Source organism: Ursus maritimus, unplaced genomic scaffold (assembly GCF_017311325.1).
Source record: "Ursus maritimus isolate PB19 unplaced genomic scaffold, ASM1731132v1 scaffold_13, whole genome shotgun sequence".
In the NCBI taxonomy this organism is placed as follows: domain Eukaryota; kingdom Metazoa; phylum Chordata; class Mammalia; order Carnivora; family Ursidae; genus Ursus; species Ursus maritimus.
The window spans coordinates 65,263,444-65,285,577 of NW_024423675.1; the positions used below are offsets into that span (position 1 = coordinate 65,263,444).

At 35.0% G+C, this 22,134-nt stretch overlaps 1 protein-coding gene across 6 annotated transcripts in view; it reads left to right on the top strand.

Moving 5' to 3' along the window:
* QKI (QKI, KH domain containing RNA binding) overlaps positions 1–22,134 on the top strand; it is a 155,855-nt gene that overhangs the window by 18,376 nt on the left and 115,345 nt on the right. For all 6 annotated transcript variants that reach the window (XM_040628042.1, XM_040628041.1, XM_040628040.1 and 3 more), the window contains exon 2: positions 19,577–19,719. In XM_040628042.1, coding sequence (XP_040483976.1) covers positions 19,577–19,719 — 143 coding nt within the window. The remainder of the gene's footprint in view (positions 1–19,576; positions 19,720–22,134) is intronic.

The following is a 22,134-nucleotide window of genomic DNA, read 5'->3' on the forward strand; positions in this document are numbered from 1 at the left end:
ATAGTTCTTGTGCAGCAGGCCATGGAGTAAAGCACATTTTTATAATAAAGGTGATGAATTTAATCGCAAACTGGCAGCCAAATGGAAATTGCAGACCTTGATACTGGGAGAAAATTGCCTATAAAGCAACTCTTGAGGGAACAGGCTTTAAATTTATCCACCCATTTCGACATTGAGGAGAACATAGGAATCACAGGATATTTTGCTTGGCCTGCTTAGTTCAGATGAATGACACTTAGCATTCTGTTTAAGAGCTAAAGGTGGTTGGTTTAAAGTTGCTTACGTTTTGTACATTAAAGCCTTAACCACATACATTTTTATATTTCATTAAATATCTAAAATATTGCTGACTTTATATTTCAGCACGTGATATGTCTAATGAATTGAAATCCATTTACTACATTTATGATGATATGCTTTGTAATATATGTTTCTGCCATTTATATGATGAACTGCAGTCTTAAAGGATGCAGAATACTCTGGGTTTATAAATAACATTCAATTGATAGAATATGTAAACTATCAGTCTTAACTGCTTTATATTGTATTTAAACAGTTTATATTATAAAATTTAAACACAATGGTAGAATTTGTATTATGGGAAATCTGGGCTTTGTCAGTTTTTACTCTAGGTGACTAATGCTTGTCATTTCTTAGAATAACCTAACCCTTGATTCAACATACGGTATTCAGAGTGTTTAATCCTGAATTTTGGTATATTGTACCATGCATTTTGGAGTACACTTTCCTCCCATGGTACATATATTTGTTAACAGATATCTGTTTCCAAATTCAGAGAATTATTTGTGACTGTTGGAAGGTGAGACCTATTTGAAGGTTGGTAAATATTTAAAATGAAAAATGCTAATGTGAAATATAAAAATAATATTTCTTAGTATACTTCCTGAAACTGTTGTGTTCTAAAGGGAATTGAGGATTACTTCTAGGAGGTTATTAGGTTTTACTTGGATACATAACCCTGATTAATAGATTATATAAGGTAACTGTACTACCTAGAAAATTTAATAGGAATAAAGCTGTGGTAAGTCTGTTCTCTTTAAGTACAGAATAATAGAAATGTTTAAGCTTGAAGTCAGTGTGGGAATTTATTATTTGGTGGTTGGAAAAAGCAAGAATAGAAGGAAGAAAAAGTTGTACAAATTCTCTGTAATTAGGAAACAGTTTATTGAGGTTGTGCACATGAGACTGAATGCATGAAAACCTGCAAGAAAGAGTATTACTTCTTGTTGAAGTTAGTTCCAGTTGTCATTGAAAGTACTTTCATTTAAGTTACATTAAGTGCTAGATTGATTGTGATACATCCATATGAGAAGTTAGCCTCCATGTGATGTTGAAGATAAATTAGAATGCTTAGCCATCTCTGACATTTACGAAGTTTAAAATAAATCAGCACCTCTAGGGGCGCCTGGGTGGTTCAGTCAGTTAAGTGCCTGACTCTTGATTTCCACTCAGGTCATCATCTCAGGGTCCTATGATCAAGCCCTGCAATGGGCTCCGCACTTAGCGCAGAATCTGCTTGTCCCTCTGGCTCTGCTCCTGTCCCTGCTTGTGCTTTCTCTTTTGCTTTCAAATAAATAAATAGATAAAAATCTTAAAATAAATCAGTACCTCTGTTTTCTTATCACTGATACAGTTTGGCTTAAATAAGCTGAGGCAAGTTTAGAATTCAGAGATAGAGTCTAAAGATAAATACTTTTTAAGCTAGGCCTTTGTGAGAGAAATACAGTATAATTATTTTAATTCTAATGTTCCTGATCCAGTAAATCAATATGTGGAAAGCTGTATTTTCAATTTCAGAAAAAAATAAAATCTTTAACATATAAGATGATGCTAGAATAAAGCATATGGAATATGTATGAATCGTATACATATTAAGTATTAATATATTTTAGTAATATATTTAATGTTTTATATGTTATACGTGTATATGAGTATATAACGTATATAGTTCATGTATAATTTTATTGATGGAAGTAGTATATATATATACACATGTGTATATGTAGTACTTATTTCATTAAAATTACCACTTTTCTGTAGGAAGATGGCTGTAATTAGTTGTTTATAAGCTGATACTAAATTCAAATTCCATAATTACTGGTGGGAGTTTATTTTTTGAGATGGTTTTTTGGTGATATGTTTAAATTCACATCCAAATCTATTGTGATAAAGGTCGGCACAGTTTAGTTCAAGATTGTTTATGCCAGAATCTGAAACACCTGAAGCATCTAAGATTCTAAGTTTTTCTGAAATGATTTTAGAATCATGTGTTTGAACAGTCACATCACTGAATTAGCTCAAGTAATGGGTTGTCAGAGAGGAGTGAAATAAGGGGTGTTTGCGGTAATATTGTGGTATCAAGGTGACAGTACAAGATGTGATCTTTTCTTATTGTTTTTTTTTAAGACAGCTGTTTTAAGTTATTATAGTTATGAAAATATATATTTATAGGCCAAACTGTTTCCCCAACTTTTCATTCCCCAAATTATTTATTTGAGGTTAAAGTAATCTTAAACTCCAGAAAAATGGTTAAACCAAAACAGGTTAGATCCTGATGCAAAGAGCTCTTAACCTTTTTTAAAGTGTGTTCTGGGATAGTGCTGTAGAGAATATCTGCTCCAAGTATTTAAGAGTCGTTTTTAATAAGCCAAGAGTATTGTGATATTTGTATTTGAGTAGTTTGTAAGGTTTTCTGGAAAACATGGCTGACTGAGGAGGTGCTTACTGAGGAGGTAAAAGTGAGTTGGAAAAATTAAACTGTATCTTTGTTACTTTCTACTTCCATTTTGCCATGTGTGATGAATTTACACGTGAAAAGTCATTTGCAGAGAGTTTTTGTTTGTCGGTGCCTTTTCTCATTGTCTTTTATGCCTCTAGAGTGGGAAAAGACCAGATTTTAGGTAACAGATATTCATTAAAGCAGCAGTTAATATTTTTCAGACCTATCTGTCAAGATAACAGCATTTCCAGAATATATGATTTTAAATCACAATTATCATTAGTAATGATGATATGAACATACATAAGTTTATGTATCAGGTATTTTTTATAAATATATATTCATTACCTCATTTAATCTTTTCAGCAATCCTGTGAGGTGGAACGAATTTCATTTTATAGATGAAATGGAGACAGACTGAGATATTACAATAGTTTTTATCAAAGATCGCATTTTCAGCAGTTTGTTTCTTTGTCACAGATTATTATTTATAATTTTGTAGTCAGCTGTTCAGTAATTTTTTTAAAAAGTAAAAGTGTATGTGACTTGTGAACTGTTATTAGGTTAGTTATGCACAAAGACCTGGAGACTTGGAGTTTTCCTTTAGCACCTATATCAACGTCAATAGCTTGCTTTTATTTGACATTGTCATTCTTTTCATAAGAGAAAAAACACCACAACATATTCAGAATGCAGGATGTATGTTAAGTTTCTTTCAAAGCTTGTTGCATTTAATACAGTGGTTCACTGAAAGTGGGTTTACTTTTTGTTAAGTCTTGATATTCTGATGGTCCTCGTACTGCAGGTTACTACTTTGCCTCCAGGCACCTGTGAATTGGCCTGATTTTGAAAAATTTTATGGCCTTTTCCACTTCCTTGCTTAAAAAAAAAAAAGTGTTGGGGAGTTCTAATGTACATTTTACTCTTCTGTTGCCTATGAAATTCTCCAACAAAAGATGATATATATCTTGCTGTACTTCTTGTTTCTAGTAGTGTTTGGTTTTAAACCACAATTAGGGAGAAATTCAATTTTAGTGAGTGGATTTCACTCATTTTCCAGTGTGATGGGTTTTGTGGAGTGCTGTTTGAAATAGGTTGCTTTTAGATTTTTTAGATTTTGGTTAATATCAGTAATTTTCCACTTGCCCCTATTAAGGCAGGCCTTGGTGATTTTTCCACAGAAAAATTTGTATTGGTTTTAAGAAACAAATACCTTATTTGTATAGTAACTTCCATGTCTTTAAACCTTAGCTTGGCTACTCTAAAATACACGAGTGTTAAATAAAAAAAAAAAAAATAAAATACACGAGTGTTCATTGACCTCTGCCTTTGAGAAGTTTTTGAGTAAATGAAAAAGTACCATGAGTGAGAAAAACAGAAGCATTTGCCTGGATAATTATAGGCATTACTAAAAGTAGCAGTCCAGTACATAGATGGGATTAGGAGTCAGAAGACTAAGATTTGGAAAAAATCCTTGAGGGGGGCAGAAGTATATATTTTAAGCATTTTTCATTTATCAGTTCCATCAACATAAATATGTATTAGTAGAGTGATAAATATACATCATGTTTTTTCTGCTTTTATTCTCCATTCCTTCATAATAAGTAAAGTGAGGGTTTGCATACCTAGAATCCAGTTTTCCCTAGCATGATCTTTTCTACTGTGGAAGCAAAAGAAACCATAGAATTCTGACTTACACTTTAAAAAAAAAAAAATTACTTTGGGGCCCCTGCGTGGCTCCGTCGTTAAACATCTGCCTTCGGCTCAGGTCATGATGCCCAGGTCCTGGGATCGAATCCCACATCGGGCTCCCTGCTCGGCAGGGGGTCTGCTTCTCCCTCTGACCCTCACCCCACTTGTGCTTTCTATCTCTCTTTCAAATAAATAAATAAAACTTAAAAAATTATAAAAAAAATGACTTTTTCCAGTGTTCAGGTCCAGGTATTATACCAGGACACTTAGCCTCATCTATTAATCACTTCTAGCCCTCTAGTCTATTTACATAGAAACCAGTTCTTACTACTAGAAGAATTGAGATGGCAGGAACCATGTTGCTTATCGGGGTCACCCCTAGCACCAAACACAGTGCCTGTTACCATAGAAAAATTGGATATATTCAGTCAATAATTGCAGTTTGAGTATGTGCCAGAGACTCTTCAAATACTATTCTAGTTGAAAGAATTTTTTCTGTGAAACTCAGAAATTTAGGTCTAGAGTTATCTTAGATGGTCCTTATAGGTGAGAGTAAATGTAGACTATGTTGAAGTATGTGCAGCTAGTCCCTCTAGAGCTTAAATGAGACTATCATTCTAGTTTTAATTTGGATTACACTGTTCTTTCTTTCCTTCATTACTGTGTATATCTCTCTACTTTTCCCTCTTTTTATCTATATCTCCAATTTCTACACTCTTCTCATCTTTTTTCTCTTTTCTGTGTGGCTTTTACTGTACTCTGACACTACTTTTCCCATTATCAAGATGGGACAATAACATCGGAGAGGCAGTGTGATATGGAGTCCTAAATTGGGATCCTGACTTTTTCATTTACAAGTTATATGATCTTTGGTCAAAGTATTTGACCCCCAAATCTGGTCTCTTAACTATAAAATGGAGATGAGAATAGTACTTTCCTGTAAGGAAATCCATCTAACCAGACAAGAAAGTGTTGACCTCCAAGGCCGACTTTGAGGGGCCACTCATTGCTTAGGAAGAAGTTAGATCTCATTACTCTAAATTCTGTTTAAGAGGTGCTTTGCCTCCTCACTAGTTGTGTGCTACCGTTACCACCACAGTCAACTGTTTCATTCCCAGTATAATACCTTTGGCATTTAAATCAGCCCCGGGAAAGGTCTAGATAACTAGGGAAATAGAGGGAGAGTAACAGCTGGGTAATTTGTTTACAAAGGGGAATTCATTTTAAACTGTCTTCTATAGAGATGCCTCCTTGTGCTCTGTCTGAATGTCTGGTTGGCTTGCTTTCTAGAGGGGCTTTGTCAAACATGTCTACTCTTATACGATCAGTCTTGAGCTGGAATGTGAAGTCCAGAGGGAGTAAGAGCTCTTTTTGAATCTGAATTTGTTTCCTATTTGAGGACTCCCATTTTCCCTGAATAATTACTTCTAAGAATGTCTTTCTCCTAACCATATCACCACATGACCACTGAATACAATATAATACTTCTAATATTTGTCTGACTTAGATTGTTATAAGATGATAATGAGAAATTATTGTTCATTAAAAGCTAAAATTCTTATTTTGCAATATGAAATACATTGAGGTACTTCTTTGAGGTCATAATTCAGGCCAATCCATTTTATAAACAGTTTCTACTTTTAGGAAATAAAATGGAAAAACTTTATTATATTCTTAAAATTTTTACTAAATAAGCTTTGAACAGATTGCAAACTGTGCAGATTGTAAATATAGAGGTTATAAAAAACAACAACAACAAAAAAACCTCAAGAGGAATGAATCATTATAACCCCTTTGGTGCAGTCCTGATAAGGGGCAGTCTTTTCCTTATGGGTTAGGGTTTTGTAAAGCTAAGCCCATTCATTTAGATGCTTGTGTATTTTTTCTTGTCATTTGATCTAAAACACACCAGAGGAATTTAACACTGATATAATGAACATGTTATTAACTAAGTGTTTCAGATTCTCACAAATCCTGAATAAATACAACAAGCCCTTTTGAGAAGGGAGTGCATTTCTGTTAGTTTTAAAGGGAAGGGGAATAAATCATGAAGCTAATAACCTACTGATGCTTGAGTGAAGTTTCAAGCATGTTTTTGTAGCTTTGCATGTTTTTGTATTGTCCTGCTAAGGTTGTTCAGAAAGTGTTTTTTCCGGGGCGCCTGGGTGGCACAGCGGTTAAGCGTCTGCCTTCGGCTCAGGGCATGATCCCGGCGTTATGGGATCGAGCCCCACATCAGGCTCCTCCGCTATGAGCCTGCTTCTTCCTCTCTCACTCCCCCTGCTTGTGTTCCCTCTCTCGTTGGCTGTCTCTATCTCTGTCAAATAAATAAATAAAATCTTTAAAAAAAAAAAAAATAAAGGAAAGTGTTTTTTCCCCAAGGATACAGGTCCTTGGAAATATAGCAAAAGACAAAAACAAAGCTGTCTGTCCTCCCGGAGTTTATATTCTTAAGTAGGAGACAGGCAATGAGCAATAAATATGTTCTATGATATATTAAACAATACGGGTTCTGAGGGTACACTGAACAGGATAAAGGAGATAGGAGTGTTTTGGATGGATTGGAGCAGGTTGTGGTTTTAAATAGGGAGATCTGGGTGGGCTTATTGAGAAATTGATGTTAGAACAGAGATTTGAAGGGGGTAATGGAGTGAACCATATTGCTCTCTGGGGAATAGCCTTCCAAGAGGAGGGAAGAGTTCCTGCAAAACTGTGAGGCCAGGACCTGCAGTTCCTTGTGTAGTTGTAGCTGTAGCTGTGAATGAGGGATGGGGGTTGAAGGGAGATGGTGGTAACTAGTTAGGAGAGCAGGTCAGAAAGGTAAGTGGGGGAGGGTAAAGGGGAGCTTCTGTGAGGACCTGGGCTTTTACGCTAATTGAGATGGGAAGTCATTAGAGCATTGGTGAAATGTGGTCTGGGCAGTCTTCTAGGAGTCTGTGAGGTCCAACTATTTTCCTAATAGTAAGTTATTTGACTTTTTTACTCTCATTCTCACTTGAGTTTGTAGTGGAGTGTTTCAGAGGCTATATGCTGTGTGATACTACAACAGATTGAATTCAGAAGATACGAGGGGAAAAAATATGAGAATTCCATTGTTTCTATTAAGAAAGACATTTAAACAATTTGCAAAAATAGAAGACAGTGCCTCTCCTCACTTTTTTGTTGGATAAAATGTTTTTTGTTAATGGGGCGCCTGGGTGGCACAGCGGTTAAGCGTCTGCCTTCAGGCTCAGGGCGTGATCCCGGCGTTATGGGATCGAGCCCCACATCAGAGTCCTCCGCTATGAGCCTGCTTCTTCCTCTCCCACTCCCCCTGCTTGTGTTCCCTCTCTCGCTGGCTGTCTCTATCTCTGTCGAATAAATAAGTAAAATCTTCAAAAAAAATGTTTATTGTTAAAATTTAATGGGGTTTACTATTATGTTAAAGTGAATCACAAGTAATTTAGATACTTTTCAGTTTTGATTTGTTGTATGGTAAGTATTAACAGGTGTAACTCTCACAAAAGCTTTTTATAAAGGCTCCTTCTGGTAGTTTTTTACGAGTTGAGTCCTGAGACCAAAAAATGTGAGAACAACTCCATTAGAGAGTTTTGAGCAAGGAGTGACATGTTACTTGGATTTTAACAGGCTAACTCTGGAAAACAGAGACTAGGCTGACCGGGGCAGTGGTGGAAACAGGGAGACCACGTAGGTTATTTCAGTGGTGTAGGTGAGAAATGATTGTGGCTGGAACTAGGGTGGTAGCAGGTAAAGGGGGTCAGTGGGATTCTGGGTATATTTTACAAGGTGAGTAAACAGTATTTGCTGGTGGATTGGATATGATGTGTGAAAGAATGGACTTGCCAGTTTTTGAGATCAGGAGGAACAGGTTTGGGGACAGATAGGAGTTTGGTTTTAAGTGTGTCAAGGTGACATGTTTAGAAGACAGTTGAATACAGGTATTTGGGAGTTCAGGAATGTCCTTGACCAGGATTTTTCTTGTATTATTTTGGTAATATTTTTATATGATAACATTTAGTTTCCATTCTAATAAATTAAACTTTTATGGTCTCAGAAGAGTGCTGTATTCTGTATTTTATAAATTCATATTAAAATTGCATTCTAAGAATATTGTTATATGATAGTAAAATGTATACTTTTAAGAGGCAATAAAAATGTAGTAAATGTAGCCAGTAGCATACACATTACTTAGATTTTCTGAATTTAGTTCTTTGTAAAGTAAACTGACTTTTGTTTCATTAAAGGGGATCATATTAAAGTACCATATTAAAATAATGTTTTCAGTATCAATTATGTTGACATCTGAAGGTACTGTATATGTTGCTCTTGTTACAAATTTGGAAGTTTTTTAATTGAATCTTAGTGCTTGCTGTAAAGGATCTTTGCAATATAGTATACAGTAGATTGATTATTATGGCTTAAACAGCTTTTTTACTATGAGGGATTTCTCACGTACATGGGCTGCTGTAACACCTGTGAATGTCATTTGACATTGATTTGCTTAAGTTTATGGAATTAAGGTGATGTTCAGATACACAAGGGGGGGTACATGATTACTGATCTTCCGTTTTCCTCCATTGAGCTGAGGAGGAATTTGGAATACAATTGAAAAGGATAATTGAAAATCAAAGAAATTGTTATGTAGGAAAAGTAACCTACCTCCACCCCTCCCCCTACACAGACATAGTTCCTTCAAAATTTTTGGGAGTTCTGTTTTACTTTCACTCATTTGCCAGATTTCTTTTAAAGTGGTAAGTAATTTGGAGCTTGAGGAGGATAAAATGCATAGGGTGAACCTCTCCTCACTTCCCACAAAAATAAATATGTAGAGCCTGGTTATATGAGTATTTGGTACTTTACAAGGATTTTTAAAATAAATCCTGGTGTCCATTAGTTTAGGACATTTTGAAATGTAAATTCTGAAAGGAGTAGGTTTGACTATCTGTGGTTCTTGGTTGGTTGGTGAATTTATGCATCCCTTTCCTTTGGGGGTATTGATACACAGAGGGTACAAAATGAGGTTCTCAGAAGAAACAGGAAGGTTGCCCAGACTTCTGATTGATAGAACTGATCTGATTTTACAGCAGAGGAAACTGAGACCCAGAGGGTTAAGTTCAAAGCCACACAGCTAGATCTTGCAGGGAATCAGAAATAAAATCTAGGTTGCGTAAATTCAAGGCCAGTGCTTTTTTCCCTTACTACTTGCGGTTATTAAGAAAGGTTCTATTCCTATAGAAAGATCATTGTTTATGGATTGTAGTCTTCATATTTTTAAGACAAGTTTAAAGTACATGCGTTTCTTAAGCAGTAACTGTTAAAGAAAATCTAAAAGATTATTTTGAATTAAGGAGATTATTCTTAATGATTTTGAGATCCTCAGTTTTATTGGTAAGCAGGCATTTTATTTTTTCCATCACTAGAAAAGTAAGACATTTGCATGACTTTCATTCTCTCCCTCAACTATCCCCCCTCAACGAGAATAAGTAACTCTGAGGCCAAAGCAAAAACTTTATTTTGCAGCAAATTTAGACTTATACAAAAATAGAAATATAGCACAGAGGTTGATGGTAAGAACTACTATAACCACAGTACAATTAGGGGAACTGGGGAATTAACACAGATACAATATTACTAATTTGCAGCTCTTACTCAGACTTTGCCAATTTTCCTATTCATATCCTTTTTGTGGTACAGGATCCAGTCCAAAATCCCACACAGCATTTAGTAGTGATGTCTCTGTAGTATCCTCCAGTCTTTGACAATGTCACATTCATGACGCTTTTCTTGATACTTTTGAAGATAACTGGTCAGTTATTTTATTCTTCAATTTTAGTTTGTTTGATGTTTTCTCATGACTAGATTAAGGTTGTGCATATTTGGCAAGAAAACAACAAAATTACTGTTTGGCCTTTCTCCGTGTATTTTATTGGCGATAGTATTTGATCACCTGGTTAAGGTGGACTCTGCCAGATTTCTCCCCTGGATAGTTGCTTTTTTTTTTTTTTTTTAAGATTTTATTTATTTATGTGACAGAGAGACAGCCAGCGAGAGAGGGAACACAGCAGGAGAGAGGGAGAGGAAGAAGCAGGCTCCCAGCCAAGGAGCCCAATGTGGGTCTCGATCCCGGAACGCGGGTCTCGATCCCAGAACGCCAGGATCACGCCCTGAGCCGAAGGCAGACGCTTAACGATTGCGCTACCCAGGCGCCCCCTGGATAGTTGCTTTTTTCCCTTTGTAATTAGTGAATGACTTATGGGGAGATACTCTGAACAGATACCCTATTTCTCATGTTTTTTTTTCACTAATTTTAGCAGCACCCATTGACTGGTTCTCACCTGCAGTACTTAACCACTGTGGTGATTTTCTATGTCTGTATCTCTTTCCATGGTAACTGGAATTCTGTAAGGAACATCTGTGCCTTCTCCTTCTTGAATTTGTTTATTCGGTTGTTTATATCATTGTGGTCTCATGGATAGTAATCTGTTACTATTGTTATGAGTAAAATCTTCTAAGGCAAGTATTTATTTTTAAGAAGTTAATGTATTGAGATGCCTAAGCATTTCAAAGGCGGCATGTGTAAGAGTATATGGTAAACACAAAACAAAACAACAACTCTCATCTACCCCTGTTCTCGGGCACCCATTTTCCATTGTTATGAATTTATCTCTCTTCTTCTAGAAATATCAAAAGGGTTGGGAAAAGAGTTATTAATAAGAATTGCTGGATTCTCAAGTATTACTTTTTACCTGGATCCCAGTAGCATCTGCTGGTTTATGGTTGCATCTTCTTCAGATCTTCATTAATGGTGTTTCTTAACTAGGTTTCTTTACCTTCAGATTTACATTTTAATACAGTGGATATTATATTAGAGATAAGGATTGGTTTCCCCTATGTATTTTAAAAAACTAAATGACCAGAAGGCAATATTTTTCTTAAAAAAGCCTTGACATATATAAAACTAACCAGGTTTAAAATGACCTCTAAACAGAATCCAATTTAAATGAGAAAGGATGCCTAGTCCAATTAAATTATTGGTTTTTATTCACTTAAAAAAATGCTTTCCCCCATTCTGTTCTTTGTAATGGCCTGTTTTGCCTTCTTTGTATGACAACAGCATGCATTCATTCATTCAGATTTGTCACTTTTCCAGGCACCTACGCCTAGATTTCACCCACTGAAGCTGTGTTCTGTTAGCATGAAAAGAGGAGGGCTGTAGTCATTTTTGCAGTCAGTAGTAAAACAGTGGACTGAACTTGTTAGAGCACGGCTGGTAATAAACTAAAATCTGGTTTGTTCCATTTTCCTATTTTCCATTTTCTAATTACCGTCCCCTAAAGTAAGTTTTAAGGGCTTCTTATTCTGGAAAGTCCTTTGTGAAACTCTAAATAAAAGGTGGTTGGTCTTGCTGTGACACTGGACCAAATTCTTAAATTTCTGAGTACTACTTTTTTTCCTTTGTTTCTTTCATAAAGTTGGTATTGTATCTAGTTCACATTATGGTGAGAATCAGGTAATAATTCATGTATAAAGTATTTTAGTATGGTGGAAGATGCCCGTGTTAAACAGGTCTTTGTAGTTTTTTTTAGTTGGGAGTCAGTGACTTAATCCTTATAATTTTATATAGGGAATCCAGTATCATATACAACATTTTGACTTAAAGTACTTCGTAACATCCTAATGAAAATATCTTCACTATTTTACAAAAGTAAAAAAAAAAAAAATTCTTACACGAATCTAATGTGAAAGCCAAATAGTCCCTGTAAATCCATCTTCCAGAGATGATTACTGTTAATAGTTATATCCTTTTTTTGACTTCTGTGTGTCTATCGAAAAATACATGTATAAATTGAATCATATAATAGATATTATTTTCTGTAGCCTTTGAAAGAGCTTTTCCAGGGAGGTGCAGCTACTGTTAAATGCCTTCCATGATAAAAAAAAACTGCTGCTGAGAGCAATTATGGAACTAGGATAGACATTTTTATAAGACCTTTGCTATTTCATGTTTTTATGTGAAATTTATCCACAACGCTACACAATTGTTAATTAAATTGCCAAAGCAATTCAAAGGAGAGCTATGATGTTAAACCTAATTTTGTTGTTTTTCTTTTTTTGCTTATGGTTGTGAGTTTAACCTCCCAAGTCAGGTCCCATTAGAGAATTATGGATAGCTTAATTTTCCTTTTTTTTTTTTTTTCTTTTTTTTGCCAGTTTCCAAGCAGTTTCCTCAAAATTAAATCAGATTTATTTGGTTATTCAAGTAAGCTAAACACATTTTACTAAATGTGTAGTCGCTACTAACCTGTATTTTAAATCATTTGCTTTCTGTACCTAGTGGGTATGGCTTTTTAAAATAAGTACAGTGAAGTTATATTATTTTTGCTCTCCTCAAAATATCTTCAAAACTTTCCCTGTATTTAGTAAAACCTGAATTAGCAGTTACTTTTTACAGAAGAGATCTTTGTTTTCTCTAAGTACGTAACAGCCATCGCCTAAAGTGGTGTTTGGTTATAAATAGACTCCTAATATTATTGTTTTAAGATTTATTAAGTTTCATGTAAATAGAAACTAGGAATTTGTTAATTAAGACCTAAAGTAACTAAAATCTTCCTTTGTTTTTTATGTTCCTTTGCCTGATTAGTGTCCAGCAGATAGTGAGGAAATCATAGAGCCTATTTAAAGTTCAATTAAAATGATGAAAGCTGTCATTTTAACTTCACTTATAAAATTTTTACTATGTACATCAAAGCATATATTTTTATAAATAAGTGGCTCTTCACTGAATAAATTAATGGAAAACATTAATTTTAAAAATGAGGCAGTAATGGTCAAATGACAGTGTAACATTTTCATTTCTTTATTTTAGGTCCAGCTGTATTATAATGATAAGATAATTTTTTTGTTGGATTTTAAATGTAAGGCTCAAAGAAAAAGCAAATAGCTGCCCAAATAAAATGTATAGGTCTATAACAGCAGCAAACTGATTGAACAATTGGAATTAGCTACCACAACACCGGATATAAAATGTGTTTTATATGAAAATGTTTTTAGTGTTTTAAAAAGTTGTCTTTTAATTTGTATTGTTAAAATCCTGAAAATAATTTTTCATGCATTATACTTTTATATTTTATTATTTGTATATCATTAATAGCTTTTTTGTGTACTACTGAGCCAGCAAATATTTTTTATATTTCATTTCCTAATTTTTATTTTCTTGGTTTAAGTTTGTTGAAAAAATTCTAAATCAGTCAGTAAAATAGGGTTATATTCTAGTCTTTATCCAGTCTTCCAACATTGCAGTATTGAATTTATACATAGCCATTATCTATCTGTCTGTCTTGGGAAATAACTATTTAATTTTATAATTTAGATTTCTCAGCCTTTATTTTTCTGTTCTCTAATAGTTCTTCAAGTTATCCTTATTTCTGATATTTTGCTTTTCCACAGAGAGGTTGATAATGTTAGTTAACCCAATACAGATTTTTAAAAAATGTGCAAAATTTTAAGGTGTCAGAGGGTGGGATGCACATACAGTAATTCAGATATAAAAAGAGTAGTGGTGATAAAGAGCCAAAGGCAAAAATGTATTGAGCCTTGTGAAATGTTAAGTATGATGTTAAAGCAAAGCTTTTAGTTTTTCGTGAGTTAGGTAAATTAGGGAAAAAGGTGATGTAATATTAACAGGTCACATAGAAGAGAACTGTGCAGTGACTATTTTCCCTCTTAAGAGCAAAATTCACTGATAATCGAGTTTTAGTTTGGAAAAGGGAAAAATCAAGATTGTTAAAACAGAGGAATGTGAGGAGACAGTAAGTAGTATGACAGAAACAAGTTTTCAGTCTTAAAACAAAAGTAGTTTTCAGGATATGGAAATCTGAAAAAATATCATTACCATATATCAATTCTAGAAAACATGGAAAATGAGAGGACCCTGAATGCTGGAAAGGTGAATGAATACTCTCCAAAGCTGAAAGGTTTGTATTCTAAACTTGATGATACAACCTGGAATCCAAAACAGATTATTTCCTGTTTTAAACTAGTGGATCCAAATGGGGGTTTGGATCCTAGTGTGTCTTGAGATTTCATCAGTTGTTTGATAAGGTGTGCCTTATGCAAGCTGCGGAAATGTGTGCACTATGAAACTGCAGTTAGTTGGATGCTTGACTTAGAATAGTCACCCCGAAAGGATGTCAGCTGATAGATTAATGGTCTGAAGGGATTTGTCTAGTAGAAAACAACCAGGAAAAAAATTTAAATCACCTATTGTATCGGTGTCTAAACAAACAGTTGTGGAAGTATGGAATGGTGGAAACTTGGCTTAGCACCACCAACATTTGAGTCAGATGAAATGCTCATCAAAGAAGGAAAGGTTCTTCAACACACTGTGGACTTGGAGTGTTTGGGACTGGAGGTAAGCAGCCTGTCTGCATTCTCCTTATTTGTCAGGGAAGGATGTGCGTGGTACAGGATTTCCATTTTAAAGGGCATAGATAAATGAAGTGTGTCTAAATGAGTGAGAGGGTATAAAACCATGTTATTATATAACTCAAAGAAGAGGATACTTACATATAGAACTGTTTTAAGTATTTTTGTCATAGGAACAAGGCTTTGGATCTATTTTATGACCTTTGCAGTGTTGAGTGGGGGGGAAATGGGAGAAATTTTCGGAGTGATTTTGATTCAGTAAAATTTGTAAACTTTAATAACTTGAGAGATGTCTAAAACAAGTTGTCCTGATAGTGGGGATTTTGGGGTTATTGTAGTGGTAAGTTTTATACTAGGTGATTAAACAAATGGTTCTGAACTTTTAATCCTCTGAACTACTCTTGTAGGTTGACAAAGGTTAGTGTGGAGATGAGACATTTGAGCATTATCATGCAATGTTTGATACAAAAGTTTATATAGTTGACTTGAACAGTGCATGGAGTTGGGGCACTGACTCCCCTCATGGTCAAAAATCCATGTATAACTTTTGATTCCCCAAAACCTTAACTACTAATAGTCTGCTGTGGACTGGAAGCCTTACCAATAATATAAACAGTCAATTAACACATATTTTGTATGCCATATGTATTATATACTGTATTCTTAAAATAAAAGTTAGCTAGAGAGAAAAAAATAAGAAAATCTTAGGGAAGAGAAAATATGTTGACAGTACTATACTGTATTTATCAAAAAAAAATCTGGATGTAAGTGAACCCGTGTAGTACAGACTGTGTTGTTCAAGGGTCAGCTGTATAAAATATATTAATTATGAAGCACTTCTGTGTTTCATAAATGAACACTTGTAAATCCACCAGTTACAAAGGAACTAAACACTACCCATACCCATGACAAATGTCTGTAATATTTTGACCATTGATTAGATAAACTTGATGGTATAACATTAACAAAAACCTCTGATTGCCAGGACTTACGTACTACAAGCTTTGGAGACAGAACTTTTTAAAATGTGGGGTTAGGGAAGGGGCGCCTGGGTGGCTCAGCCTTTAAGCGTCTGCCTTTGGCTCAGGTCATGATCCCAGGGTCCTGGGATTGAGCCCCGCATTGGGCTCCCTGGCATCAGGCTCCCTGCTCGGCAGGAAGCCTGCTTCTCCCTCTCACGCTCCCCTTGCTGTGTTCCCTCTCTCGCTGTCTATCTCTGTCAAATAAATAAATAAAATCTTTAAAAAAAAATTAAAAATAAAAAAATAAAATGTGGAGTTAGGGGAGAAAATAATAAATGGAGTCCTTGCATACTGAGGTTGGAAAACAATGGATTTAGTTGAGTCATTCAGTAAGCAACCTCTAATTATAATGAGGTACAGGTGCAGAGAGGTTAAGTAAGAGACTACCTAAAATCACACAAACAGTTACTGTTAAACCTGGAATCAGAACTTTTTTTTAAGATTTATTTTTTTAAGTAATCTTTACACCCAACGTGGGGCTTGAATTTAAGACCCCGAGATCAAGAGTTGTGCGTTCTATCAACTAAGCCAGCCAGGCGCCCCAGAACTTGTTTTGACTTGAGTATTGCTAGTGATTTCCTGGTTAGAAAGGTGCTGTTGATAAAGGTAGTACTCAGCTGGTCAGACCCCCACCATGACTAAGATTGTAAGATCTTTGAGAACTAGGACTTGGTCATCTTTTCATTCCCATCAGTACAGTGTTGTTTATAATTTGTATTATTAAATTGAGTGACATATCAGACTGAAAGAAACATGGTAGAAAGAATTTTTATCCTTAAAGTAGAATTTATAATTACATTCTACCTTTGCCTCACATACTGTCATTCGAAAACAAAGGTCAGAGTTTCTTTCCTCTTGACTTCTTTCTTGACCTTAACCACCTGTGGCAGAGTTGATGGTCTTGCTTTGTGCTACCACCATCTCTAATCTATACCTTTTACTCTTCTACTTTAAAGTATCTATTTGTTTATATATATCCCATATAAAACTAACTTCTTTGAAAGCTTGAAACCATGACTTGTTTAACTTTAATGCCTTAGAACCTAGCTCATTTACCCACCCATATGTCCAGTCCACTGAGAATTAACAGAGGGCCCACCGTGTTTAAGGCACTGTTCTAGGAGCTGAGGCTATAGTGGGTAGCAGAATCTCACAGAACTTTCAGTTATTAATCTGAGAATCACACAAATATTTATAGAAATACAATTTAAATGGTAAATATATCTTCTGTTTTATCATCTAAGTGGGTATGTGAAGGTCATTGATTAGTGTTGTATCTATATATTTTTTAATTTAGTCATCTGAATTTTCTTATAATTCTCTTGGTTTTTCTAAGTTCGATAAACTTGTTTACAACCTGTTTACATTGTTTTCTTTTTTATTCTTTTGTATTGCTCTGCTTATACATTTTTTAATATCAAACTCTTGCATTCATGGTATAAATTCCACTGCGTTGGTGCATTATTCACTTGATATGCTGGTGGAGGCTATTTATTTAATATGTTTGCTTCTGTATTTATAAGCAGATTTTATCTATAGTTTTCCTTTATGCTATTGTCAGGATTTTTATATCGGCATTATTAATATCATAAGAATTAGGCAGTTTAATGAGGAGATTTAAATGTAATAAATTAGTATTGAAAGTGCTTTTATATAGAGACCTGGACTAAAGGATATATGCATAATTTTAATTAAATTTCCATAATGTCCTTTGGTTAATTACTTGCTGTAATTATGTAATTATGTAAACAGTTATTTATGTTTATTATTTGGTGGTTGAAAACTTGATTGGAGAATTGCTGTCGCATGCTAATGTAAAATAAACACTAGTTTGATACTGGACATGTTTAGGACGGATTTTGTTATGAAACTAAGTAGTATTAAAAAGAACTTAATGAAGTCTTGCCTTCATAATGTAGTTAAATCTAAGGAACCTTTTGGTTTTTTAAAAATTTCATTTGCTATTCAGAGATGCACATTTGGTAAGCTTTGACAAGCAAATTGTTATTTAAGAGATAAGACGTGTTATAAAATGAATGTTGCCATCGTTGAAGCAGAAAATGTATTGTAATACAGTATTTTCACTGATTTAAGACTAACTGGGTAAGAACACCTTTGATCATGACTTTTCACTGTGTTGGGTTTTATTTAGCAAAGTGATATAAATAACTAGTTAAGAAAATTAAAGTGTGTGTTTATATTTCATAGTTCCTTAATAGCAGTAGATTGAAATTCCATGTTTGGAAGGCAGTCAAAATACATGATAAAAATAAAAGGCATTTTACTTTTAAATACTAATGGACAGAAGCCTTTTCCCCAAGGAGAATGTAATCTGCAGCATGGAGAGATGAAGAGGCATCCAGCTTATTTAGTAATGATAGCCCTTTTTAGACAGTATGTTCTAATGGACAGGGGTCTATCCTCTAACATATTGTGGAAGCTTAATAAAGAATTCTTGAAAGAATTAATCGATTTCTTTGTGCAAGTCTTGATTCATTGGATTTCTCATATTTTTTCTTGTAAGAAGTGCATTTATATACCTGGGAACTGTCGTAATAATTTTTTAAAAGGTCATTGACTTTAGGTACTTGCTTTTCTTCTTATATTTCATTCATTAACCCGGTGTGGTTTGATCTCTCTAAACCATCTTTTCCTTGAAACTTCTCTGATCACCAGTGGCTTAGTGGTCAAATCCAAGATACCTTCTTTTTCTCTTTACCTTACCATACTTTTGTGGTATTTGACACTGTTCTTGGTTCTTTCATGCTTCAGCTTCTTTGACACCTCTCTTTCCTATTTCTGCTGTCCACCTTCATTTCTTCATGGTTTGGATCTTCTTTACTTTATTCCTTAAATGTTGCTTTTTCTAGGATTCATTCAGTCCTCTTTTCTCCCTCTATCCTCTCTAAGACATCTTTTCTGTGAGATTCTGCTACCCACTATAGCCTCAGAAGCTTTGACTAACATACTTGTGTATCAAACTCAGACTTCTGCTGAACTTAAAATCTGTGTTATCTATTGGACATCTGTTTGGATATTCCAGAGATACCTAAAATAGCTAAGGAAGTAATCCAGTTTAAAATCTCATTCAGACAGATTGGTTCTGAAGTATAAAAGAGCCTTTGTTATTAGTTTTGTCTGATAGGCATTCTTATTTGATTAAAGCTCTTATTTGGAATGACTGACCTCATTTTAGCATGGAGAAATTAAGTAAAATTACAGGTATATTAAAGAGGGTAAGAGCTTGGGCTCTGCAGTTAATTTAAATAAAATATAGGGGCGCCTGGGTGGTGCAGTCAGTTCACCGTCTGACTCTTGGTTTCAGGTCAGGTTATGTTCTCAGGGTTTTGAGATCCAGCTCGTAGTTGGGCTCCATGCTCAGCGCAGAGGCTGCTTGGGACTCTCTCCCTTTGCCTGTCCCTTCCCCCCACAGTGCGCTTGCTCACTCTCTAAAATAAAAAATAAATCTTTAAAAAAATAAAATATATTGTTTGGATGGTATAAATTTGATTTCTGGTAGAAATTAAGGCTATAGTCCTCTTAAACATAGACTTAATCCAGGCAATGGTAGAATAGGTTAATAATTCTTTACTCTTTAACACTATCAATGAAACCCTACCCTACCTTCTGTTTTTTTTCCCTTGACTAGCAAGAATATTTTTTTGTCTAACACATTTAAAATTTTTACTTTTAACAGAAATTAGCAGAGTACGGAAAGACATGTACAATGACACATTAAATGGCAGTACAGAGAAAAGGAGTGCAGAATTGCCTGATGCTGTGGGACCTATTGTTCAGTTACAAGAGAAACTTTATGTGCCTGTAAAAGAATATCCAGATGTAAGTATATTTTGTTGTCTTATTCAATTTTTTTCTGCTTCACATACTTGGGGAAGGGATGTATCTGGTGATAAATACTTAACCATTGTCAACTGCTTTAAAAAAATGTCATGTGAGGGACTAGAAGAATGATTAATTTGGTGTGGACAATTAAAAATTTTTAGATATGTTTTCATTTAATTGCTGCTGTGTCACTTTTGGAAATGTACATGGTAAAGACTTGGTTCTAGATTTCACATTGAGGCCAGAATTATGGAAAGAGGTTTGGCCTGAATGTCGCAGAGAGCACCAGATTACAATTCTCTACTCATCTTTAATCTGACCTCAGAGAAACCACAGCCTGGGCTATGTCATCCTTTCAGTAAAATGAGAAGTTGGACTATGTGACAGCTAAGCTTCATTTCAGCTCCAGAATTTTTATGATAACCACTGTCCATAATTTTTATATTTTGTCTTTTTCATTCTTGTTTCTTGCTCAACTGTTCTCCATAAACATCTCATTGCAAGTAGCCTCCTTGTCCTGTGCCACTTAATTTATCATTGGCTCCAAACTCTTTGTGTTTGTTACAAAGCCCTGTGTCATATGGTTCTTTCTGTCTCTCTGACCTCATCTTAAGTGATTTTCCCTCTTCCTCAATACACTATAGTCACATTGGCTGTTAGAACAAGTCAGGTCTATTCCCAGCCTAAATATGTTTATGTTAGCTGCACACTGGCTGGCTTCTTTTTGTGGTTAAGATTTTAGCTGAAATGTTAACTCAGAGAAGCCTCCCCTCTCTATTTTATCTCAGACAATCTGGTTATTCATTGTTTCACATAACTCTCTCCGTTTTTCTGAGGAGCACTTGCTATTTGTTGTGTTTTAATTTATTTTTCTATTTCTTTCCATTGGAATATAAGGTACTTAAGAACCTTTTTTTATGGTTATTTACCATGTACTCCCAATATGCATAATATTTGTACGTAATTGGCTCCAGTGCCTTTTGAGTACGTGAAGGCAAACTGTTGGTATTTTGCTAGGTTTCAGGGAACTATTCTGAAAGCAAAAACTATTCTGCAAGAAGGAGTTGGTATTGTAAGATCAAAATGTGACGTCGACTCTATTGATTAGATGGACCCTCTACTTGTCTAAAGATGGAAAAAGTTGGATTAATGGAAAAAAGCTTTGACATTTCACAAGTTGCATTTCTAATACAATTTTCTTTAAGGCTAATACATTTACTTTGTAAGTATTTTTGGTTGCACGTATATAAACAGTTCTGGATAATGTAGGCAAAGAGTTTGTTGGAAGGTAATTGGGTATCAGAAGATTAAAAGAAATGGCTGGAGAACAAAGCCTCCTGTAAGAGAGGGGCCAGGGTCCTTTGAGAACCTCAGCACTAGGAATTCAGACTTTCTCTTGGAGACCCTTGCTTTTAACATAATTTGGTTTCCGTGCCCAGACTTTTATCTTCAAACTTCAGGTTCTTAGGAGAGAAAATGTGTTTTGGACCAATTTACCATGATTAAAGATGGGAGGTTAACTAATATAACCTAGACATGATTACTGTGGTCCCACCCTCGATGACTGGAATGATTCCTAGAGATGGGAAGTTAGGATTTGGCAGCTATCCCAGTTGGTATCTACTGCTGTTTGGTGTTTCAGTATCTCCTAAAGGATATCAACTTTCTCATCTGCTTGTTTAAACTCTAAAGGATAAAGTTTCAGCACTAGTCATTACCGCAGAATATGTAAGATCATAAGACCTTGTTAGAGAAAATAACCTTCATCTTCCTGGTCCCCATTCTTCTGGAGAAAATCTCATTTGGAGAAGGTGATATTTATATTGCATTATTTAAAAGACATGTTTGATATAATCCTCAAAGTGAGAAGAGATATATTTCATAGGGTGGGTCCAGTAGGAGATAACTTGTCACTCTATTCCTGTCTTTCTTCCATCAGTTGGAATTCATTGCCATGGTCAGCTCCTGTTGCTGACAACTATTTGCGGTGTAACATTGTCTAGGTCAGTGAATCTCAAAATGTGGTCTCAGGACTATAGTATCCATGCCTTCTGGGAATTTGTAAATGTTCAAGCCCTACCCCAGACTAGCTGAATCAGAAACTCTAGAGCTGAGGCCTAACAATCTGCCTTCCAGGTGCTGTAGGTAATTCTGATGCATGCAAAAGTTTGAGGAGCACTGCTCTTGTTTATCATCAGAATAAGCGGGGCTAACAGGTGGTTGTTTTGCCAAGCATTGTTCCAGGAGGCAAGTATAGTGGTGAATTAAACAATGCCTCTTCTCTTGTGGAGCAGACATTCCAGTGGCAGAGATGGACAATAAACAAATGAATATTTAAGTGCAGTCAGTACTATGGAAAAATATATGGTGGGCTAAGCATGTAAATGATGACTGTGTATTTATAGTAAAAAT